General features: G+C 45.9%; 1 protein-coding gene across 5 annotated transcripts in view; it reads right to left on the reverse strand.

Annotated features, from left to right (window-relative positions):
- Positions 1-269: 269 nt before the first annotated feature.
- SETH2 (UDP-Glycosyltransferase superfamily protein) overlaps positions 270-22,082 on the reverse strand; it is a 93,978-nt gene continuing 72,165 nt past the window's right edge. For 2 of the 5 annotated variants that reach the window (XM_086496061.1, XM_086496060.1), the window contains 3 exons: positions 1,663-1,766; positions 1,491-1,581; positions 270-930 (listed from right to left, as the gene is read on the reverse strand). In XM_086496061.1, the coding sequence (XP_086352187.1) occupies positions 868-930; positions 1,491-1,581; positions 1,663-1,766 (258 nt within the window). In that variant the 3' untranslated portion in view covers positions 270-867. Of the gene's footprint in view, positions 931-1,490; positions 1,582-1,662; positions 1,767-22,082 lie in introns of those variants that run through there. The other 3 variants (XM_086496064.1, XM_086496062.1, XM_086496063.1) reach the window with 2 other exon arrangements.

The following is a 22,082-nucleotide window of genomic DNA, read 5'->3' on the forward strand; positions in this document are numbered from 1 at the left end:
AGAGGCTTATCGACCAAAGTGTATCAACCAGTCCATGTTTGGGTCAGAAGAAAATAGAGACCCTTAACATTACAATGGGAGGCATGCATTGGCACAGTTCTCCAACAAATGCACATCCATGTGCAAAATCATGTAGCAAAGATCCCTACCTATCTAAATAGAATGGTTGTGCTTTCAAAGAGAATAAAAAGTATGAGCTCCATTATATATAATCACTTATTATCAACACAAGCAAGGTGATAGGCCGTCGTGAAAAGAACAATGGGTGAAAATTGCGAAGCACCTTACCCAAAAATTTATCTGAATGAGGTCATATATTTCTTCACAAATGTAGAAAGCCACTCAGGATGTCTACAGCCCCAGAAGCTTCCCATCAAAAAGAGAATTCATTACCAAAATGGAAGCAATTTATTTGCTTTGCAAAGGTGCCTTCCAAAATGATTGCATGCCCGTGACTCCAGTATCAGAATAAAAGCAAAACCTCCTTTACATACCCTGTTTTTTGGCTTTTCTAGGTGCCTCCAAACGCAATATTTGCCAGGGATTTGCAGCCACAGCACCCAAATTTGTAAGTAGAGATCAGAAAGGAAGTCCTCATAATCAAAGCAAGAGCCTCTTGGTACTTGCAAAGGGGCGACCCTGTATGAATGGAAATGCCTGAAGCTCCCACTTTCTTCACAGAATGTAAGAATCAAGAAGGGCCCTCCCGATGTTGGGAGCTGATCCGATCTCCAGTCTAGGATACGCCCGCATGCATTCTTTAAAATATTGGGGGTTTGGGTGTGCCATATTGTAGATGCGGGCACATTTGAAGGGTATGTATGTGTGATACTTCAAAGCTTGCATCCCACATTTCTGAAACCAATGTTATTGATGCTCGATTTCATTGTGGTGAATCATATCTGGAGCAATATCAGCTTCCTTGGTTGGCTGAAAGTAACGCGCAAAAAATAAATTTTAGAACTCTAAAAATTATTAGCCTTTTCACACGAGGAAAAGCAAATGTAATCAATTAGCAGAGATCCTTGCATTTTGCAAAGCTTGCCCAGATATTAGTACACGTGCACACCACACATATGTATGTGTGCACATACACACTTAGCTACATACATAAGTAGATTCATATATAACACACATCATATAAACTTGTGGGTTTGTGTTTACATGTGGGATATGGGCATGCCTCTTATCCAGTCATATTCTATTTGGATAAAGAAACACGCACATATCCCACACATTAGCACTACACTACAAACATACCAGCATGGAAGATTGTGGCCTCAAAGGGATGGTTGCTCTTTGGCAGACAAATTGCTGATGCAGTATATCTCTCATTATTAATTCGTTGTGAGGGGGTGTGCATCACATACCCATAAGCCAACAACTACTACAAAATTTATAGATTTCACACAAAAACAACTTTTAACTCGGGATGAAAACTTTAGTGCCTGCACGATTGTGTGTACATGGTTAAAAGCAGTATAGCTGACCTTCCACCATTCTAAAATATTCCATATTATAAAGTCGAGTATGACCACCAAGCAAAAAAGCTTCCCAGCCCAAGGACCACATTCAAAATATCTGCTTAAAACAATTCAAGACATTTAAGACTCTTTTGCTAGGAAGAGTTTACAGATGCTTATGGAAAATTGTTTACTTTACCTTGAGAGACGTTGTAGCAGATCCTCATCACGTGCATTCATGGCATGATCGTACACTACTTCAGTTCTTTTCGCCACATCCGTCCAGCTGTATAATGTTCTCATCTAGACAAAATAACCAGCAGGAACAACCCAGAGTAAAGCATGAAGAAGAAAAATACACTGCCTGCTTGAGAGAGAATGAAAAGCAGAAAAAAGACCCATTCGGGAAGAGAAATTATACTGGTTTGCTTAAGTTTGGCATCTATCAAAAGATAGATCATAAAAGAAAAGAACAGAAAATGCATCCTTAGGGTATCTGATCATCAATTCTACATTTTCTCTACTCTCTCTCAGACCACCTCTACAGTCTATACCTATTAGTGCTGGCAAGGAAGGCTCTGTTGGATCATGCAGAATATGCTTACCACAGCCCCTCCAACAAGGTGAAAAATCACCATGGCCACCCTAAAAGATAGTTGCAGAGCAAGCAAGAAAATAAGAAGAAGTATGAGAGAAGAGGGATTTGGACAAAAAAGGACATGAGAACCCTAAATAATGTACTCTATATAGCTATGAAGGATAATGAAAAAGCAAACTTTACCACAAGAAAGAAAAACCACCTGAGCTCATAAGAGAGTATGAAAGAAGAGAAGATTTTGGAGAAAAAAAGGTCAAGAGAACCCCTAATTGATGTAATCTCATACCTTTAAAGATAATGAAGAGAAAAATTTGAGAGGCTAAAAAGAAATCTGAAGGGTGGAGAAGAAGAGACAGAAGAAAGCCTCCACCAGGGTCATGTCACATTCATGAATCAAGCTCTAAAACATGAATGAATGCCACAAAGCATGTAAGCTGATAGTCTTATTATAATGTGGCTGCATGAAGAAGTGCAGGTATGCCTAGTGTGTCAAATAGCCAGCCATTCATCTAAAATTTTTGTGATAACACCTCTATTGCTTCACACATGAAAACTGCCAGAGCTGCTGGTGAAGGCGATCCCTATATACACATTTGAGTCAGCCACCTCTAATGACTACCGTCAAATGTGAAAATCAATCTCCTCCTAACTATAGTTGACATATAGATCATAACCTCAAGTTCACAGAGAGTCGTACCACACAGAGAAATGAAATGAAATGATATATTAACGTCCTCAAGAGGCCAAAATGACCTATGAGACCAAACCGTTACATGTTTGGGTACAAAATAGAGATGCTAAAATGAATCTAGGAGTGCTACTAGCTGGAACTGTGTGGGGCGTGTGTGATCACTAATACAATGGGTGCCCAGTGGTCATGAGTCTATCCTCATCTGTACTTTGGATATCAATAGTAGTATGGTTCAAATCCTCTGTTGCTCGTCGATGCTGTGAAGCTCCTCTCCTTAGTCGTGGGCGTCTCGATCTCCCTAACTCCAATGCTCGGTCAATGAGAGTTCCGTGGGTGTGAGTATGAGCTGAGCTTTGCAGTGGTGGCTGCTTCTCTATCTGTCCAGTGTCTGGCGTGAAGAAATCGGTAATTTGTCTCTGGGATTGTCTCTCTTTAGATCTCCTCAGTAAACTGTCTCTATGTCTGTGTAACTCAAGTAGATACAGTCCAAGGCATCTCTAGTCCTGATAGCGCATGATTCTGGAGAAGAGTCCGAAGCCGTCTCTGAATAGACAGTGGAAGCTACCCCATATCTCGTAGTGCCCATATAGCTGGGTCGAATCACAAACCCATCCCCTGTGAGTTGGAGAAGATGCTCTTTATAGAAAGCCATCTTCGTACTCAGACTCTCTAAAGCCTTCCACGCCAACTTCTGCACCAACTACTGCAACATCCAGCTCCGTTGCTGACCTCTGTAGCGATGTCCCTCCACTATGTCTGACCACTTTCCTCTGATTTTGGCAATGTATGATATTGCTATGTCTGCTTTTCAATCGGTTGGTGGTGAACATAATTTGATTGGACACCCCATGTTTGCTGATCAAGTCAAGCAAGTGTGGAATGACTGCCAAAACCAGTATGCAGATCCTCCGTTTATTTTGTTGACCTTCTGCTCTGAGAATATAGGGCAATTTGTGGCCCATAAATCGAGGGCTTCTACTCAGAAAGCAGTGCAGATTTTAGTTGCCCTGGTCAAGGTGGCTGAGAATAGGAGCCTGAAGAACTGTCTGACTGGTCTCAGGCAAGGTTATGTTGTCAAAAATATGAGCAAGACATGGCTCAGAAAGCCAGATTTCATTGCAGGTCCAGAGCCATTGTTGACCCCTCAGATACGTCTAAAGCCTTTCTTAAAAGGCTAAAATCTAAACATAGGAGGGAATCCATGACTTCCCTCGCATTATTGGATGGCTGTACAACTTCTAACCCCACCACGACACACTTGAAAGTAAAGTTTCACAGCAAGATGCAATAAGATTGGATGCACCATTTGATGAGGGTGAGATCACTTATGCCTCATCCAAATTGGGGAATGATAAAACACCTCGTATTTGTGGTATATCTAAGGAATTTGTTACGTCTTTCTGGGAGGATTTCAAGGATACAGCGATTTCACTCATCAACAAAAGTTGGACTTCAGCATATGTTTGCAGGGCTCAATCAAGGGATTATTAAGCTGATTCTCAAATGCCTTTTCCCAAAAACATTATCTGATTGGAAGCTAATTACTACGATGGGGATTGTTTACAAGTTATTAGCCAAGGTAGTGGCCATAAAATTGGGGCCACAGCTTAGGAAGTACATTTATGTCTCTCAGGTTGGCTTTATTGGTGGGAGATCCATTATGGATAACATCTTGGCAGTTCAGTTGGTCAAGAGTACTAGTCAATAGAAGGCTGTCAGAAGGAGTTGATGTATGCAGATATGTGAGGCAAGGGTGCCCTCTCAGCCCTTTGTTCTATGCAGTGGCATCTCATCCTCTCTTTATATACTTGGCTAGTCTCTCTATGAAAGGATCTGTTCAAGGACTGCGCTTGAAAAATAAACAAATGATTCGACAGGGTTTTGCTAATGATACCATCCTCTTTCTTAAAGGTAATACTTTCAATTTAGGGAAATGTATGGCTGTTCTTGATCTTTATTCACTTGTTCTTAGGCTGATCCGGGTCCTTAAGGGGACGCTTTTTGCCTTGGTCGCCATGGTCATCATAAACCGCTCTTTGCCTTGCACGGTACGTGCTATGTTCCATCCGTCTGGCGATACCAGTGGAATGTAGATCCTTGGCAATAATTGCCTCGATCATCTGTTGAAGGGTGTCGTGGGGGAAATATTGGGATTTACTTCTTAATTTGTTTGAACTTGTCAAGTCCATAAAACATGTAAGGGGTATAGACACTACCTATGCATGTGCATAAAGGTAAGACCACATTACTAGTACACCTTCATGCTCTTCCGAAGAGGAGGTTGAAGGCTTGCTTCGAATTTCCACATCTTTTCCTCGTCGGAAATCTTCATGAAAGGCGTAACTTTCAGAAGAACCGACCAATACTTGTCAATATAAGCCGTGACTTTCTCGTGTTCCTTTTGGGCGAGCCAATCCCATTCCTTCTGAATGTCCTCAAAGTCAGGCAGAAGAAATTGTTCATAAAATTCAGTTTTGAATTGAGCCCACGTTCTGGCTTGTGTACCTCCTAGAATCTTGGCTAACCACTAGTTGCTTGCCATCTCCTTGAGATGCATCCCAACATGACGCAACTTGGATTTTTCGATGAAGTTTCTGTTGGCAAAAGCAACTTCAAATTGCCTAATGAAAGACAATGCCTTGGAGATGTCTCTTCGTCCTCTGTAGTTGTCAAACTTGACATCTTTGTCACCAAATTTGAAAACCCGCATCTTGCGATGACGCTTGCGGTTATCCTTCTTGAACTTGGACTTCTCTTCAATATTACATAGGGAACTAGTAGGAATTTTCTTCTTTGGAGAAGATTTAGATACTATATGAGAAGTAGATGTAGTAGTATAATCAAGAGAGTATGTTAGAGAAGAGAGAGACATCCTTGCTTTTGTTCGGTAGAGAAAGTTCTTTTTCCTTCCCCTTGCTCTTGGAAGGTTGTTTGTCCTGATCCAGAGATCCCTTGTGTGTTTCGGCACCTCTTCCACATCTTCCTCCTGTGGGTTGCTACCACCGACACGATTTTCCTGACACCCATCGGCATCTGTTCCTTGCGGCTTCTTAATTCCTTCCAAAACCTTTTGGACAGTTGGCATCGTGATAAGCTGCTGCAATTCTGCGAGTTGAACTCGTACTTGCTGAAGTTCGTCTTCAACGGTTCTTCCGTGACTCGTTACGATTCTTCCCGTTCCTTCCCGGAATTGTCCTTCTTTGCAAAGAAAGAGAGGAATCAGAGTTCTGATACCACTGTCACAAACGGGAGCACACACGAATAATCAATAAGCTGCAAATAAATATACTTTCAACCAAAAGAGACGAGGGAGAAGATCGACACAATATTTGGGATCAGAAGATGGGCTGGTCCCCCCCCCTAAAGAGAATCTTTATTAGGGAGAATCTTTTTTACAAGCACAAGAACGAGAGTAGCCCCTCCGTTCTAAATCTCAAACTCAATGGTCGATTCCTTCCTGTGCGGGAAACTCTTGAGAGACGAGCTCTCAATTCCATTTCTATCTATACTCAAAGCACGAGGCTCTGCAAACTATTCCGGATTCCTTTCCCGGAATCCTCGAGCGTAGGCCAAGGCCTTCTTGCTTTTTCTCCATGACGTAGTCCCTGCAAAACTCAAAATACAAAACAACTACTTGTAGTGTGTATTTTCAATCGGTACTTGTTGCTCCGACTGCGGAAAAGCAACCTCCCTCCGTGAGATAATCACGAGCACCTGCAATTTCTTGACGGCAGACTCTCTTTCTCCTAGCGCTGGCCAATCTGGGGGCCTCAGAGAGAACGTGGGCTGTTTTTATAGACACCTGGCCTTGGCAGGAATAACTGGTGACTATCCGGCAACAATAGCTGAGAGTGGAGGCACCAGAAAAGCAAGAGAGTGATGGCGGCAGCCTGTAGAGAGAGGAGAGAGTATGCGCTGGTTTTTATTTTCAGCCGTAAGGATTAGCGTTGGTGTTCTTTTGGGGAGCCTTGGCTTTATTTTAAGTGAGCTGCCCACTTGATACCGGTCCATTTTTTTTCTAAGTGTGAATCTGGACAAAACTCGATAAAACTCAATGAGCTAAAAATTTATGCTACACAATCACATTCCAGGCGTCCCTAGATGCAATTCTCAGGCACAGTTGCAATACAAACACACATTCCTCGTAGGAAAGCATCTGCTTCTCCCAAAAAACACTTTAAAATATTCTACTTTTTTTTATAAAAAAAAATTCTCCATACCCATCGTTATTCTTGTGCCTGCGTCTTTACGCATATTCCTTTTTCGAGTTCTACTTCCCTGCTAGAACGATGGAATATTCCCTTTCCGATGCTCCTGTCACCCAACACGTGACGCATCAGGAACATCCGTTTCTCGGTCTCTCCTACCGAACTAACTATATAACCCCTTCGTGATGCTTAATGTCACCCAACATATGACACATCAGAGTTGACCGTTCCGGATGGCTTTTAATAATTCCAGTAGATCTACCCTTCCTAACCTTTATGGTTCAAGTGCACACATTTAAATATCCTAGTTTCAATAAATAGAAATCACTCAAAAAAATAAGAAAATAGTCCATTTAGCAACATTGATCAGCCCTTCATGCGCTCCCAAACCACTAGACGTTGACAAGCCTAGGCTCAAATACCATGTCAAAGTGCAGCGGAAGGTGTAGTGACACAAGCATAGCGGGGAGAAGAAGAAGAAGAAGAAGAGAATTTTAACGTCGTAGGAGAGAGAGAGAGAGAGAGAGAGAGAGAGAGAGAGAGAGAGAGAGAGAGAGAGAGAGAGAGAGAGAGAGAGAGACCCTAGAGCGAGAACGGAGAGAGAGAGAGAATGTGCTCAAGCCTTATAGCCAAATCTGCAAAACAAGAAGTACAAGGATCACGGGCTCTGTGCGCCCCTCTTTGCCCTATATAGGGATGAAACTCATCTACCCAACTCCCCACAATCCATAAAGTGGGAATATGAAGAGCCTTTGGATAAAAATAGGGCGTCCACTATAAATGAGCCTTCAAGTGGATAGACCAAACAAACATTGGTGATTGCCTCTCATGCCTAGTAGAACCTCACAAGGCCGGGCACAACCACCTCTCCCACTAGATCTGGATGGGAAACCCAAGAGATGACCTCCAAAACTCTGAAGCAAAGTAGACCCGTACATACGTATTGATTCCATCCATATAGTACGTCTGTGCAGTACGGATCCGTACCATATGGATGGGATCCGTACCTCTTTTTTTGGTGTGCAGTCTGATTGTCTCTTTGAGTTTCTTTAGGTGGGGCTAGGTTTTTGTCATCCCTTTTGCTAGAGTTCGAAGCTGACTTTAGTTTGGAGCATAAATTATAATCAAGGAGTTTCTGCAGAAAGTGCAGAGAGGACTGAACACCGGTTTAGGGTTTAGGATTTAGGGTGTAGTCTTGGCAATGAGCATTGATCAATTGTCCCTTTGTGGTATTGTAATTTTAGATTTTATCATCATCCACGCTGCAGATATTGTGTTTGAAGTACGTGCACATGGTACTGGGTATAGTGCAATCGTCAATGTATAAAAAACTCACTTGATTGATATTTGGGGTGGTAGGTTTCTTTAATCAACTACAAAGTGATAGTTTATATGTTTGTAGGCTTTTATTCCAAAATTCCTATTTTTCTCTATTTATTAAGGTATTTTTACCAATGGTGCGTATTTTTGCGTACCTTAAACTTCAATCCATACAGGACTGCCGACCAAATACGTACCGTACTTTACATATGGTTCCACCTTGAGTTGAAGCTTGTAGCAGGCTACAGTGTCACTTTCATAGGACACACAGTTAGTACAGTTGGTATGGTCTAGTTCACACTGGACGGACTCTCTGGGCTGAGCAGTGACACGTGGCATGGATACGGACGGTGTTCTAGAGCACATTGTGGCCAGGTCATCACCACCACTCAGTTTGGAGATAACTTAGATGGCTGACATTTATGAGCCGTTGGTGGCTCTTTATGGTGGCACATATGAGTAGTAGCTATTGAGTCATCACGATCACCTTCTTCATATATGGTCAGCGTCGTCGTCGAGAGTAGCGAGTCTATACACACAGCACGTCTACACCATCCCTGCACATATGAGCCTCGACACCCCCATTGTACCCGTGAGTTCTGGGCTGGAGCTGAGTGTGCTGCCACACCAGAGTCTGTATCGATTCTTTGAGATAGTCGAGTCCATATGTTGTCTCTGTGTTGATCAGCTGTTATCTATTGTTTCCTTTGTTTTCATTTCTCTTTTGAGTGAGATGTCACGCACATTGCATTGAGGAGCACCCACTGTAGAGAGCACGACACACTATCTACGCTACAGGTGCTCTCATTTTTGGCACACCCGGTGGGACCTCAACTAAAGTCTCACTCTGTTGAGTTACAAATCGAGGAGCTAGTTGGCTTTACCTAGCCTCGCCTACTTCGCCTTGCATAGTGCAGCCTGCCTGTTGGTCTAATTCAGTTTCACCGTAGACAGCTTAGTCTAGCTGACCTAGTCTCTCGCCCTGCTGGTCTGGTCCTCTCTCGCCCTGGTCCAGCCAAGCTCTCGTCTTGGTCTAGTCCTTCCTCGTCCCTGGTCCAGCCAGGTGATCTAGTAGAGTCACCTACGTTCAACCAGTTATTGCTCTCCAGTGTTGTTGGTTTTGAAGAAAGACGGATCTTGGAGAATGTGCATCGATTATAGCGCTCTCAACAAAATCACCATCAAGAACAAATTTCCGATTCGTAGGATCGATGATATACTTGAGAGGTTACGGGGATCCTCGTGCTTTAACAGGATTGACTTGAAGAGTGGATATCATCAGATAAGGATAGCGCCGAGAGATGTCTACAAGACAGCTTTTCGGACGACTTTTGGGTTATTTGAGTTTTTGGTGATGCCTTTTGGCTTATCCAATGCTCCTGCGACATTTAACCGGATGATGGATAGGATTTTTCGAGAGTACAGTTGGCACTTTCTTTGACGACATCATTGTTTTCTCCAAGAATGAGGCAGAACACAGAGATCATCTCCTTCAAGTCTTTCAGGCATTACGAGATCACACGTTAGTTATTAATGCAAGGAAAAGTGAATTTTTCCTACCAGAGATACACTTTTTGGGACACATTGTGAGAGCAGCAGGAGTGCAAATGGACCCGGCCAAGATAGAGACTATCCATGATTGGCCCGATTTGAGGAATGTCCATGAAGTTAGAAGCTTCTTGGGACTGTGTTCGTACTACAAGCGGTTCATACGGAAGTTTGCAGAGGTTGCTTTCCCTTTGCATACCTTGACACAGAAAGGAGTACCTTTTTCGTGGGGACCCACAGAGGTGACTGTCTTTCGGACATTGAAAGAGAAATTGACTACGATACCTATTTTGACTTTGTCGGACTTGCAAAAGTCATTTGAAGTATATTGTGATGCTTGTGGTCGTAGTCTGGGTGCGGTCTTGATGCAAGAAGGCCATGTCATAGCTTACGAGAGCCGTTTGCTCTCTAGGCCGGCGATGACAGCACAGATCTATGAGAAAGAGCTTTTGGCGGTTATCCATGCTCTTACTCAGTGGCGGCATTACCTACTCGGAGCGGATTTTACTGTCTTTACAGACCATCAGAGTTTGCGCTACTTCTTGTCACAGAAGCAACTTTCGGAAAAGCAGATGCGGTGGGCGAACATCTTGTCACAGTTCCACTTCCAGATTGTCCATGTGCAGGGACAGAAGAATGTGGTGGCAGATACTTTGTCTCGGAAACCGTTGGTTTTGGCTATTTCCGCAATACATCATAGGAGCTTTGAGGATATGGTCGATCAGTATACCACAGATACAGATTTTGATGATATTTTCACACGGCTACGGGATGGGGAGACAATAGTTGGATACCTTCTTCGGGAAGGCTACTTGATGAAAAAGACTATGTTGTGCGTTACACAGCCGTTGAGGGATAAGGTTATGACTGAATGCCACTGTCTACCTTTTACGGGTCACCGCGGCATTGCTGCCACCATGAAAGGGGTAGAGAGATATTTCTTTTGGCTGAGACTCAAGAAAGATGTGGAAGAGTTTGTGCGCAGTTGCTTGATATGCCAGAAGGTCAAGTTTGACAGGCATAAAGCACAGGGATTGTTACAGCCTTTACCCATATCCACCCGCCCCTGGAAAAGTATTGAAATGGATTTCATTTTTGATCTCCCGAGAACACAAAATGATCACGATGATTTTCCGATTACATGGTAGTCTGAGACGATTGTCTCCAACAGAGACCCCAGATTTATGAGTTTGTTTTGGAAGGTGATTTGGGAGAACATTGGCATGCGGTTGCAGTTCTCGTCATCGTTCCACTTGCAGACTGACGGGCAATTTGAGATTGCCAATTCAGTGATTTTAGATTTATTGAAGTCTTGTATCTCGGATCAAAAGACTCAATGGGAAAAATTTGCTTACAGTAACACGATACACTCTTCGACGGGGAAGACGCCATGTGAGATTGTTGAAAGTGCTGCGAAGGTTCCATCCTTCCTAAGCACGAAAGATTAGATATTGGAAGCGGATGAATATTCGCGAGATTTGGATATGGCTTTTGCCAAGGTTCGCGAGACTTTGCAGAAGTCTCAAGAACGACAGTAAAAGGCAGCGGATCGCCATCGTCGCGACTTGAAATTGAAGGAGGATGATTGGGTGCTCTTACTTTTGAGAAGGCATGCCTACGAAAGAAAAAGGGAAAGGAGAGGCTTTTTCCAAAGCTTAGTATGCGATACTACAGACCTTTCCAGATTACTGAAAAGATAAATGATGTCTCCTTCCGATTGAAACTGCCAGATACTTGGAGGATTCATAATGCATTGCATGTGAGTCTCTTGAAACCTGTTAAGGGTGATGTGCCTGATGATGGGGAGCTTGCTGAGCAACCCGAAGTGGAAGAAAACGAGGAGATCCTTGTTCCTGAACAGATTTTGGCACATAACGATACGAATAAAGGTAAAGTCCGAAGGCGGTTCTTGGTTTAGTTCAAGAACTTTCCTGCATTTGATGCGAAGTGGATGGAGGAGGAGGACCTAGCAGATACTCCTCGGATTGTGAAACTTTACCTCGATGTTTTGGTTTAGCATAGTCTACTCCAAACAGAACCCAGAAATTCAGCTTGGCCGAAGATCTGGTGCAGTGGGATGCACAAGAGGGGAGTCACTCTGCTCCCTTGTCAACAGATGCCTTGATTTTGATACTGAAGTCACTGATGTCTCTTTGAGCTTTAGGGATACTAAGAGCTAACAGTATTCTGCTGGATGACTTTATGAAATGGAATTCCTGATTATGATACTGATTTGTTCTTGACTTCTTGTGAGTGCAAGAACTAATAGACGAAATGACTGCAGCATTTTGGTCTGATTGATCTCGAATAGACATGGTTGCAATAGGGGTTAGTCAATCGGACATCGATGAGGTCCCTATTGGACCTAGATGTGATTGCTAGCTACATTGCCGATAAATCATGGTCTAAGATCCGAATGAATGTTGAATGTCATGTGATGTCCTGTGATGTCGTGTGATGTGACTGTCGATTTCGTACATGTGCTAGATGTGTGTTCCTAGTACGTAGGTACTAACAGTCAGTGTCTGCTAAGACAGTTTATGGCTTTTGTCGGTTTTGCAGGCGTAATCGCGGTCGATTACAATGCTTTCAAGAGGGGGGTATGTCACAAAGTGATGACGTGGCGGACAACAGAAACCCACGTACCCTAATTTCTGCCAGAAACCCTAAACTTCCTGCAAACCCTAATTTTCGGAAATCGAGGAGGCTTTTAAAATTTTTTTAAAAAATATATAAAAATTTTGGGAAAATGATGAGCGACGCGAATCTTGTTTTTTTTTTATAAAAAAAAGAGAAAAAGACTCTCTAAGAGAGAGAGAGAACTGATGCTTTTTATTTTAAAAGCTTTTGGGGCTCTGCTTTTGGGCATCCCTTGTATCTTTAAACAAGTGGTGAGGGCCTCACTTCTCAGAGCATCTGGACGCAGAGTCTGAGAGTGAAACCCTAACCGCTCTCTTGTACTTTGATGATTGATTAATACAAAAAGAAATACCGAAAGGGGCGCCAGTCTTTGGGGCCAATATCTCTAGGCACGGAACTCCGCCGGGCCAGTGCAAATCTATTGTGATCTGTGAATTGTTTTGAGGTGGTTATTTGGTGTTGTCGCGGTTGATTCTTGACTTGGAGTGTCCAAGTCTGTTACATGTTCCCTTTTGCTGCCCATTCCATGTGACACATGTGCGCATGTCTTGTCATAAGGAATGGGGATTCCTACCTATTCATAATCCCTGTTCCCCGTTCCCATTTTGCGTTCCATGTGATTACGACAAAGAGAGAAGCAAAGAAAAGGAGAAGGTGCCAGAGGCAGACAAAGGCTCCTCTGGTTTTACCAATTTACAGACACATGGACCCTATTGTTCAGGGCCCACCTCTTGATGTTTCCTTTTCTGCAGCAGCTATACTACCTGCTTCTCAAGAGCCTGACAAGGCTCCTCATATTTTCTCTACATGTAGCTTCGACAACGATGAAATAGGAGGAGATTTTTCCAGCATTTGGAGTTCCAAGACATTGAGGACAAGTAGTAATCTTGGTATTTATTGTATATTTAATGGATTTTGAGATCACACATCTGTGGTGATGAGCTGCATGTTTTGTACATTATCTTGGGGATTGTGCTCTTGAGATGTTCATTTTCATAGATATTCTTTTCTAGTAGAGAGAGAGAGAAATGAAATGAAATGAAATGAAATGTTATATTAACGTCTTCAAAAGGCATAGTGACCTATGAGACCAGAAAGTTACAAGGTGGTGGATCTGATACAAAGTCAGAGTAACAAAATAACGTAACAACAGTACAAAACAAAGATATATATTATGGGATTCTAGATTGGTCGATGTGAGCTAAAGCCGAAAACGAAGCAAAAATGGGCGACTAGTTGGGATAGTTGAATCACAAAAGATCTAGCATCGGTCGTTGGCGAATCTCATCAATTTCCTCCATGCTTAGTAGTCTGACCGGGCGTCGTGCATGCCTGGCCATCGTGCTCTGAATCTTTTGACGTAGCCTCCGTCGATGCTGTGTAGTCCTGCGCAATCGTGGGCGCCTAGATTTCCCCAGTTCAATCGCTCGGTCAATCAATGTGCCTCTGGTGTGAGACGGGGGGGAGCTCTGCTGTGGGAGTGGCTCTTGCGGCTGTCCCGTGTCTGCTTTGAAGAAGTCTGTAATCCGTCTTTGAGACTGGTTAACCTCGCCATTCATTAGGCTCTCTCTGTGTCTGCGCAGCTCGAGCAAGAACAAACCCAAGCATCTTTGATCTTCGTATCCCATTACTCTTGAGAGTGGTCCAAAACCCTCTCTGAACAAGCAATGGAAGCGGCCTCGTATCTCGTAGTAGACGGGGCAGCGGCATGTATAATGCAGCTCTGTCTCAGGTTCCATGTCACACAAGGAGCATGTCCTGGCCTCTATTGGTACTCCGCTGTATCTCCCAGTTTCAATCCGCAGTTGGTGAGACGATGTGCGTAACTGGCCAATAGCACACCGTATCCCATGAGACAGGTGGGTATCCATGTATCTGGGTCTCATCACAAAACCATCTTCCGTAAGCTAGAGAAGGTGGTCTCTGTAGAAAGCCATCTTCGTGCCCAGTTCTTGTGGTGGTTGTATCCATGTCCTCCTGGTGTCTAGCTAGGTCAGGTCTTGGTGGATGAGCTTGGTGATCTCCGACTGTGTAAGAATGAGAGATGGTGCATCCAATGAGTACTGGAATGGTGGCAGCCTGTCTATGCTGAACCAATGCGCCTGAAACCATGATGTCATCTCCCCATACCAACATGTTGTATCTCCTTGTATGGCTAACTGTTGAGAGGACTCAAGTGCTATGCGAGCATATCTGTCTCTGGAAAGTTCCCATGTGCGGTTTATGAAGGAGACTGATTTGGTGAGCGCCTCTACCACTAGTGGGGGGACCGCTAGCTCTGCTCGAATAATGGCCCGTGGTACTGATGCCTTGGCTCTAATGAGCCGCGAGATCATAGAGACGAGAGGTTTCTCCATGTTCCCCCATCCGTCTGTGCGACCCGGCCTCCCGTGGTGATGCAATGAAGGTCCCCATATCTCAGCCCCATAGAGCAATGCTGAGGCCACCAAGGTGTCAAAGAGCCAGAGCTTCGTCCGGGGTTCCTGAAACTGAACCTGCGAACACATCCTCTCCAATCTACCCAATGTTGCGTGGGCTCTAGTCAGTCTGGTCTCTACTACTCTTGTGAGTGAGAATGTGGGTCCAGTAAAAACCACTCCAAGGTAAGTGTAAGCGTCCGTGTACTCCACAATCTCCTGGCCATATGTGAATGTAGGTGCTGATTTCCTGATCCACTGTGGGGTGGTATTAAACACCATAACCTTGGTTTTACCAAGGTTGACAGACAAACCGCTTTCGTGAGCAAACGTATGCAAAGCATCCAATTGGCGTTGCATTCCCTCTGGGGATTCGGAGATCAACACAATATCGTCCGCATATAACAAAAGTGGAATCCATGTCCCTGCCAACTGTGCACCTTTATCCCCGTCCCTATCAATGTAGTCAGAAACCTCATCCACATACATACCGAAAAGAGTAGGAGAGAGCGGGCAACCCTGCTTCACCCCAATAGTGGAGTGAACCGGTATTTAGAGTCCCTCCGGGGTGCGTACATGCCCTACTACTGATCTATATAATGCCATGATCCCCCAAATGAGCTCTGTGGGTACTCCCATTTCCTGTAATCTGCGCATCAATCTAGCTCTGGGTACTGTGTCAAACGCTTTGCGGAAGTCCACAAAGCTGCAGTAGATCCGTCTCCCATGAGATCTGCCTTCCTCCATGATGGCCCTGAGTGTCAAGATGTGGTCAAGAGTAGAGAAGCCTCTCCTGAACCCTGCCTGCCCAGTTGCACGCAATCCTTCCCTCTCTGCCCATCTACTCAGCTGTTGCTCAAGAATGGACGCATGCAATCTTGCCAGTGTGTGCCCAATCATAATAGTGCGATAATTCCCATGCTCCATGGGGTCTCCTGATTTGAAGATAGGTACGATCGTAGATAGGCTCCAAGTGTCCGGTAGGCCCTCACACATGGCACGGTTAAACATAACTGCTAGAAGCTCTGCTAGTAAGTCTTTGGCATGCATGAAATGCTCAGCGACTAGGCCCTCATGATCATATGCTCTCCCAATCTTCATCCTGTCAATAGCTTTCTTCACCATTTCAGCAGTGAAAAAGACACGTGTGTGGGCATGGGTCAGGGGGGTTGGGGAGGGGCGGCTGTCCAGGTACTATGTACAAAGATGATGCGTACTGACCCCAGATCTCTGTGGAGGAAATAGAAGAAGGAGGGGGGGGGGGGGGGGGGGGGGGGGGGGGGGGGGGGGGGGGGGTCCTGACTCAAGAATAGCTGATATAGATCCTGCTCGAGTCGAGCCAAAAAAGCCCTCTTCTTCCGCCGCACTAGGCGTCGGAAGTCCATCTGTGACTGTTTGTGAGTGACGTCCCCCAACAGCACCTCCCTCTGAAGTCTGGCACTAGTCTGGCAGCACTCCTCATCGTACCAGCTGTTCTGAGGCATGCTCCCAGATCGGCGGCTCTGCTCAGGCTGGGTGTGTGGGTATGCTTCTGCTGCTGCCTCATGTAATCTCTGTGTCAGTATAGTAGTTAGCTCCTCCAGAGGTCGCCCTGGGTCCTCAGTGCATAGGCGTCTGTAGATTCCGTCCATGTATACAAAGTCCGTCTCCCTTGTGAATATGTAGCGAGTAGGGGCTGCCACTCATGGCGTGTGTGCTACACTGAACTGGAAGGAGATGGTCATTGACACCAGAGCATGATCCACTGCCACCCCGACCGGTCTGTGCCCAACTGTAAGATCCTGGATACTAGAGATGAGATTCGGTTGTGCCATGACATAGTCCACCATGCTGGCTCCATGTCTGTGTGGGAAGCATGTAAAACCTCCCGCAGCAGGAAATCTCTGTAGGCCGTTCAAGATGGCCAATCCATGTGCACTGCCCATGTCTATCAGGTGTCACCCATTCTCAGTATATTACATAACGTGTGATAGTCTGGAAAGGCCCGTTTCTGCCACATCTATCTGTCACGAGGACGTGGCAGTTAATAACCATGTCACAGAGATGTGGCAACTGCTAACCTTGGTTGTTGGTTTCTTTCCAATGGGGTTTATTTTATTTGTTTTGAGACCCTCTTCTTGAAGTAGCAAACGGTCGGACATTGTATGGCCAATGTGAACGGTAGATTCACCCGCAGACGGGAAGTGGTCGGCACTGGAATTCGTATGGTAAGAGGATGTCTAGGCTCAGAGCAAGATCATATAGGTCCCCCCGTCGCACTTAGCAAGTTGGTGGATACTAGGAAGTGAACTCAATTAAGGCGTAAAGTCAAGGTGGGACTACCAACAAAAAGTATTCGACAGTTGGGCCACATTGCATTTTTGGATGCGGTCCCAATGAGGATAGATGGTCAGAAGACCAGTGGGAGCCCAACGGAAGCATCTCCTAAAATCTAGGGAACTGCTATTTTGGGCCACGAAATGTGTTCGCGTCATTACCTTCGGTATGACTAGGGGAACACTTTACAACTCTACCGCGAAGTCAACTGACGCACCAGTTGAGATATTTTTAGCAGGGAAAGCCCAAACTCGGAAACTGGGCGACGTGTCAGCTTGTGAGCGATTCTGCCACTCTGGGAGGCAAAAACGAGCTGCATATCAACAAAGGGGGCACCATTTTCAGCCACAGGCGGATTGCAATAGGTACAGAAGCTATGGAATGCTTACCTTGCCCTCTATGCACAGTATGGTGACGGGAGTGATGCCCCGCACGCTACATACTGCTCTCTTTCTCCCCTACGTGCAGTTATGTGATGCCCCACAAGAGGGCTACTCATTTGACTGATGTACAGTTGTGTGGGTTCATGCTTTTGTGCTGAGGAAAGAGCCTCCTTGAGCAGGAACAGGGGTAGCTAACTGCTGCTCCAAAGCAGGCACTGGTGAGGGTCATAACCTCACCGTACAGGTGCGAAATCAGCGCTGTGTATGCGCTATAATTTGACTGTTTTTCAGCCATACGGACGCCAGGATCATTGGGAATCGTGCCCCACTGGCAAAGGACAATTAGGGGACTGTTTGGGGCTGAAAACAGGGCAAAAACCAGTAAATACAGCGTGCTGAATTTACTGTTTTTGGACAGGAATCAGAGGGTATACGACAGTGCAAGCGAGTTCGAGCAGGGGAATTGGTTTCGCGCAAGTTTTGGGGCTGTTATGCTGCCGAAATTTGGCCAAATCAAATGGTATCTAGGTGGATACACGTGAAGGATTCCCAGGACCTTACCTTGTAATTTACCCTCCTAAAGAATAAAGAAATACCAAAAGGGGCGCCAATTTTGGGGCCTACAGGTTGTCGGCGTCTGCTCGGAGCATTCTAGCTTCCGAGCCGTGTGTGTATTCAAGTGTTAACTCCCGTCGCAGGTTCTCTTTGCAAAGTGCTCTGTGTGTGTGTTTAAAGTAAAGAATTTCGGGTGAAAGCCAACGCCTACCGCCCTACGGGCCGGTTTCACTATCTCTCTTAGCATCTCCTTTGAAGTATCATAAAACACTGCCTGGTGATGGGCAGTCCTAGCATTGAAGTCCCGAGGATGATAATGTCACCGTCCCTAGAGAACTCCCATATGTCATCATCCAAAATAGAGAAAGGGGACTGTCCTCTGGGTGGTGCATAAACTGATGTACTCCGGGGGAAGTAACAAATAGCTAGATAGAGGTATCTGTCTGTCTCTGCTTTCAGTCTCACCCACATGTACCTAGCCTGCTCGTCCCTGCGGGCTATATGTATCAGTGGTGGCTGCAGATCCTCTCTAAATAACACTGCCACTCCTCCCGGGCCCCGCCCTCTGTGCTCTAAGCGTGTCTCCTGTCTGTAGGCTGTCTCCAACCTGTATCCACTGATGTGAGGCATGGATTGCCCAGGGGCCTGGTGTGTCTCAGAGTAGAAGATGATGTCTCTTCCAGTAAAGCTGTCCTCAAAAGCACCCACATCAAGACGCATAGATCCATTGCAATTCCAGGCAGCTACTTTGAGTGTGGTCCCATAAGTCTCGCACCGTCATGTGGAGCGTCGCTCAAGTATTACCACTTTTCCGTCTCGGTAAAAAGCGATCTTGCCTTTTCCCCTTGCCGCTCTAATCTCCGGCATTACTTCCTGCATATGAGCGATCTGCGAGAGGGTGAGATCATCCCCGAGAAAGATGCCAATCTCTTTAAGAGTTGGTCTTTTCTTCAAGAATGACTTCTTTGCTTCCATGGAGGGAAAACGGAGGATGAGTGCTCTTTCTTTTGAGGTTTCTCCACTGCCTCCATTTTTCTTTATGTTGCCCCCTCTCCATGCCCTTGTGTGTGTCGGCTCATGAATCCCCATCAAGGCTGTGAGTTCTTTTACTTCTTCGTCCACATTGCCTTTGTCTTTAAGACCGCAAATTCTCACATGTAAAGCGCGCACCCTTCTCCTCTGCTCCTCCTCTAGTGTCTGGTTAATGATGTTGTTGGGTGTGGACGTGGGTGTTATCTCCTTGTCTTTTCCTTTCTTGGCCACCTTTATCCATTTCTCGGCTTCGTCCGCCTTCTGTTGGGTTTTGGTAAGAACATCCACCCAAGAAGTCGTCATTTCTTTGTGCTATTCTTCTCCCTCTTTGATGGCCCGTACTTGTTCCTTGATCGTGTTGATTTCTTCGATTACTGAGGGTTGCAGTTCGCCCTCTTCCAGTGTGTTTCTTGATCGGGCTTCGGCGAGTTCTTTCTTGAGTGACACGATCTCTTCCTCTTGGGTCATCACTCGGTCTTCCAGCGTGCTTATTTTGCTCTCTTGGATCAGCACACGTCCTTCGAGTATGTTTATTGTGCCCAGAGATTGCGGTTCAGCTTGGTAATGGTCTCCGTCATTTCCTCTTGACATTTTTGAATGGCATTCTCTAGGGGGTCGGCTTTATCGTTCGTCTTCCTCATGCTTGATCGCCGTCCGCAAGGGGGTTAGATGTACGTGTGCACCCACCCTAGCAGCGGGCGCCGCAGTTGGGCGTGTGGGGGGGAGTCGCTAGATGCACGTGTGCACCCACCCTAGCGGCGGTCTCGGCGAGTGGTGGAGCGCGAGGCGGTACGGCCCGGGGGAGATAGCGGTAGTTACAGATTGGAGAGAGAGAGAGGGGGGAGGGGGGAGTATGGTAGATAGAGTGGGGGGAAGGGGTGCGGGCGAGTAAAAAATAATAATAATAATAATAAATAAATAAATTCCCTACGCGTAGAGGATAGACATCCTACGCGTGAAAGAAAAAGGGGGGGGAGGGGCAGGTGGGGGGGGAGACAATCTACGCGTAGGAGAGGGGGGGGAGACATACTACGCGTAGAGAATGATGGCACATACTACGCGTAAAGAATGGGGGCTAGGGCAACGTGCACCTTGGTTGTTGGTTTCTTTCCAATCGGGTTTATTTTATTTGTTTTGAGGCCCTCTTTTTGAAGTAGCAAACGGTCGGACATTGTATGGCTAATGTGAACCGTACATTCACCCGCAGACGGAAAGTGGTCGGCACTGGAATTCATATGGTAAGAAGATGTCTAGGCTCACAGCAAGATCATATAGGTCCCCCCGTCGCACTTAATAAGTTGGTGGATACTAGGAAGTGAACTCAATTAAGGCGTAAAGTCAAGGTGGGACTACCAACTGAAAGTATCCAATACTTGGGCCACATTGCACTTTTGGATGCGGTCCCAATGAGGATAGATGGTCAGAAGATCAGTGGGAGCCCAACGGAAGCATCTCCTAAAATTAAGGGAACTGCTATTTTGGGCCGTGAAATGTGTTCGCGTCATTACCTCCGGTATGACTAGGGGAACATTTTACAACTCTGCCGCGAAGTCAACTAGGCAACCGGTCAGGATATTTTTAAGCGGCGAACCCGAAACGGGAAAATGCTTGAAAATGCGCCAAGTGGCAAATTCTCATGCACTTGCCTCTTGCAGAAAAATGGGCGCTGATTTTTAAGCTGGGAGAGGCCTCATTATGCAAGCTGTCACCTCACAGGTTAAGAGCTATGGAGTGCTTCCTTTCCCTCTTATGTACAATGCGGTGCCAAGAGTGATGCCCTGCACGCTACGCGCTGCCCTCTCTCCCCCCTACGAGCAGTATGTTATGCCCCACTAGTGGGCTTTTCATTTGACCAATTTACAGCTATGTGGGTTCATGCGCGATTGCCGAGGCAAGAGCCTCTTGCACAGGTATTGGATTAGCTAGCGGCTAATCCCCCGCTGGTACAGGTGAATTCGGAGAGGTTTCACGCCAGAAATCTCGTCCGATTCGAAGGGCAAGTAGCCCTACAGGTGCGGGAGCTCGAGGTCTTGCTACTGATGCAACCGGCACGTGAAACGGAGCCCAAAACAGGGAATTACAGCCTGCTGTGTATTTTTTCAGGTTTAGGGTTTCGGCCCTAAACGGACCCTAATACCCCTAGGAGGTTCGGGGATGCAAGGGGACCGCTGCACAGGTGAACTGGCGCATTTTCGAGGCAGAAAACAGAGAATTCAGCGTGCTGCAGATTCTCGCCAGGTTTTGCAAAGTGTCCGTATGCGTCGGGAAAGTCACCTATTGTGTGGGGATACTGACTGTGAAGCGTCCTAGTACAATTATGCTGCCGAAATCCGGCCAGAACACGTGTTTCTTCACCTAGATTGTGCGGGGCAGCTTGTGGGAGATCACAGGTTTTATTCCCTTTGATAATGAATAAAGAAATACCGAAAGGGGCGCCAATTTTGGGGCCTACAGGTTGTCGGTGTCTGCTCGGAGCATTCTAGCTTCCGAGCCGTGTGTGTGATTAAGTGTTAATTCCCGTTACAGGTCTCCTTTGCAAAGTGCTCTGTGTGTGTGTCTAAAGTAAAGAATTTCGGGTGAAAGCCAACGCCTACCGCCCTACGGGCCGGTTGCAGGGGGGGGGGGGGGGGGGGGGGGGGGGGGGGGGGGGGGGGGGGGGGGGGGCGGGGGGGGGGGCAGGTGCAGGCAGCGGCAGGTGGGCGCGAGGACGAGAGGGGGACGGGGGGGGAGAGAGAGAGAGAGAGAGAGAGAGAGAGAGAGAGAGAGAGAGAGAGAGAGAGAGAGAGAGAGAGAGAGAGAGAGAGAGAGAGAGAGATGAAATGAAATGATATATTATCGTGTTCAAAGGCCAATATGACCTATGAAACCAAAAAGTTACAAAGTGGTGAGTTTGATAGTGTCTGAGTACCCC

This window comes from Adiantum capillus-veneris, chromosome 22 (genome assembly GCF_014529385.1).
Source record: "Adiantum capillus-veneris isolate H3 chromosome 22, ASM1452938v2, whole genome shotgun sequence".
NCBI lineage: Eukaryota > Viridiplantae > Streptophyta > Polypodiopsida > Polypodiales > Pteridaceae > Adiantum > Adiantum capillus-veneris.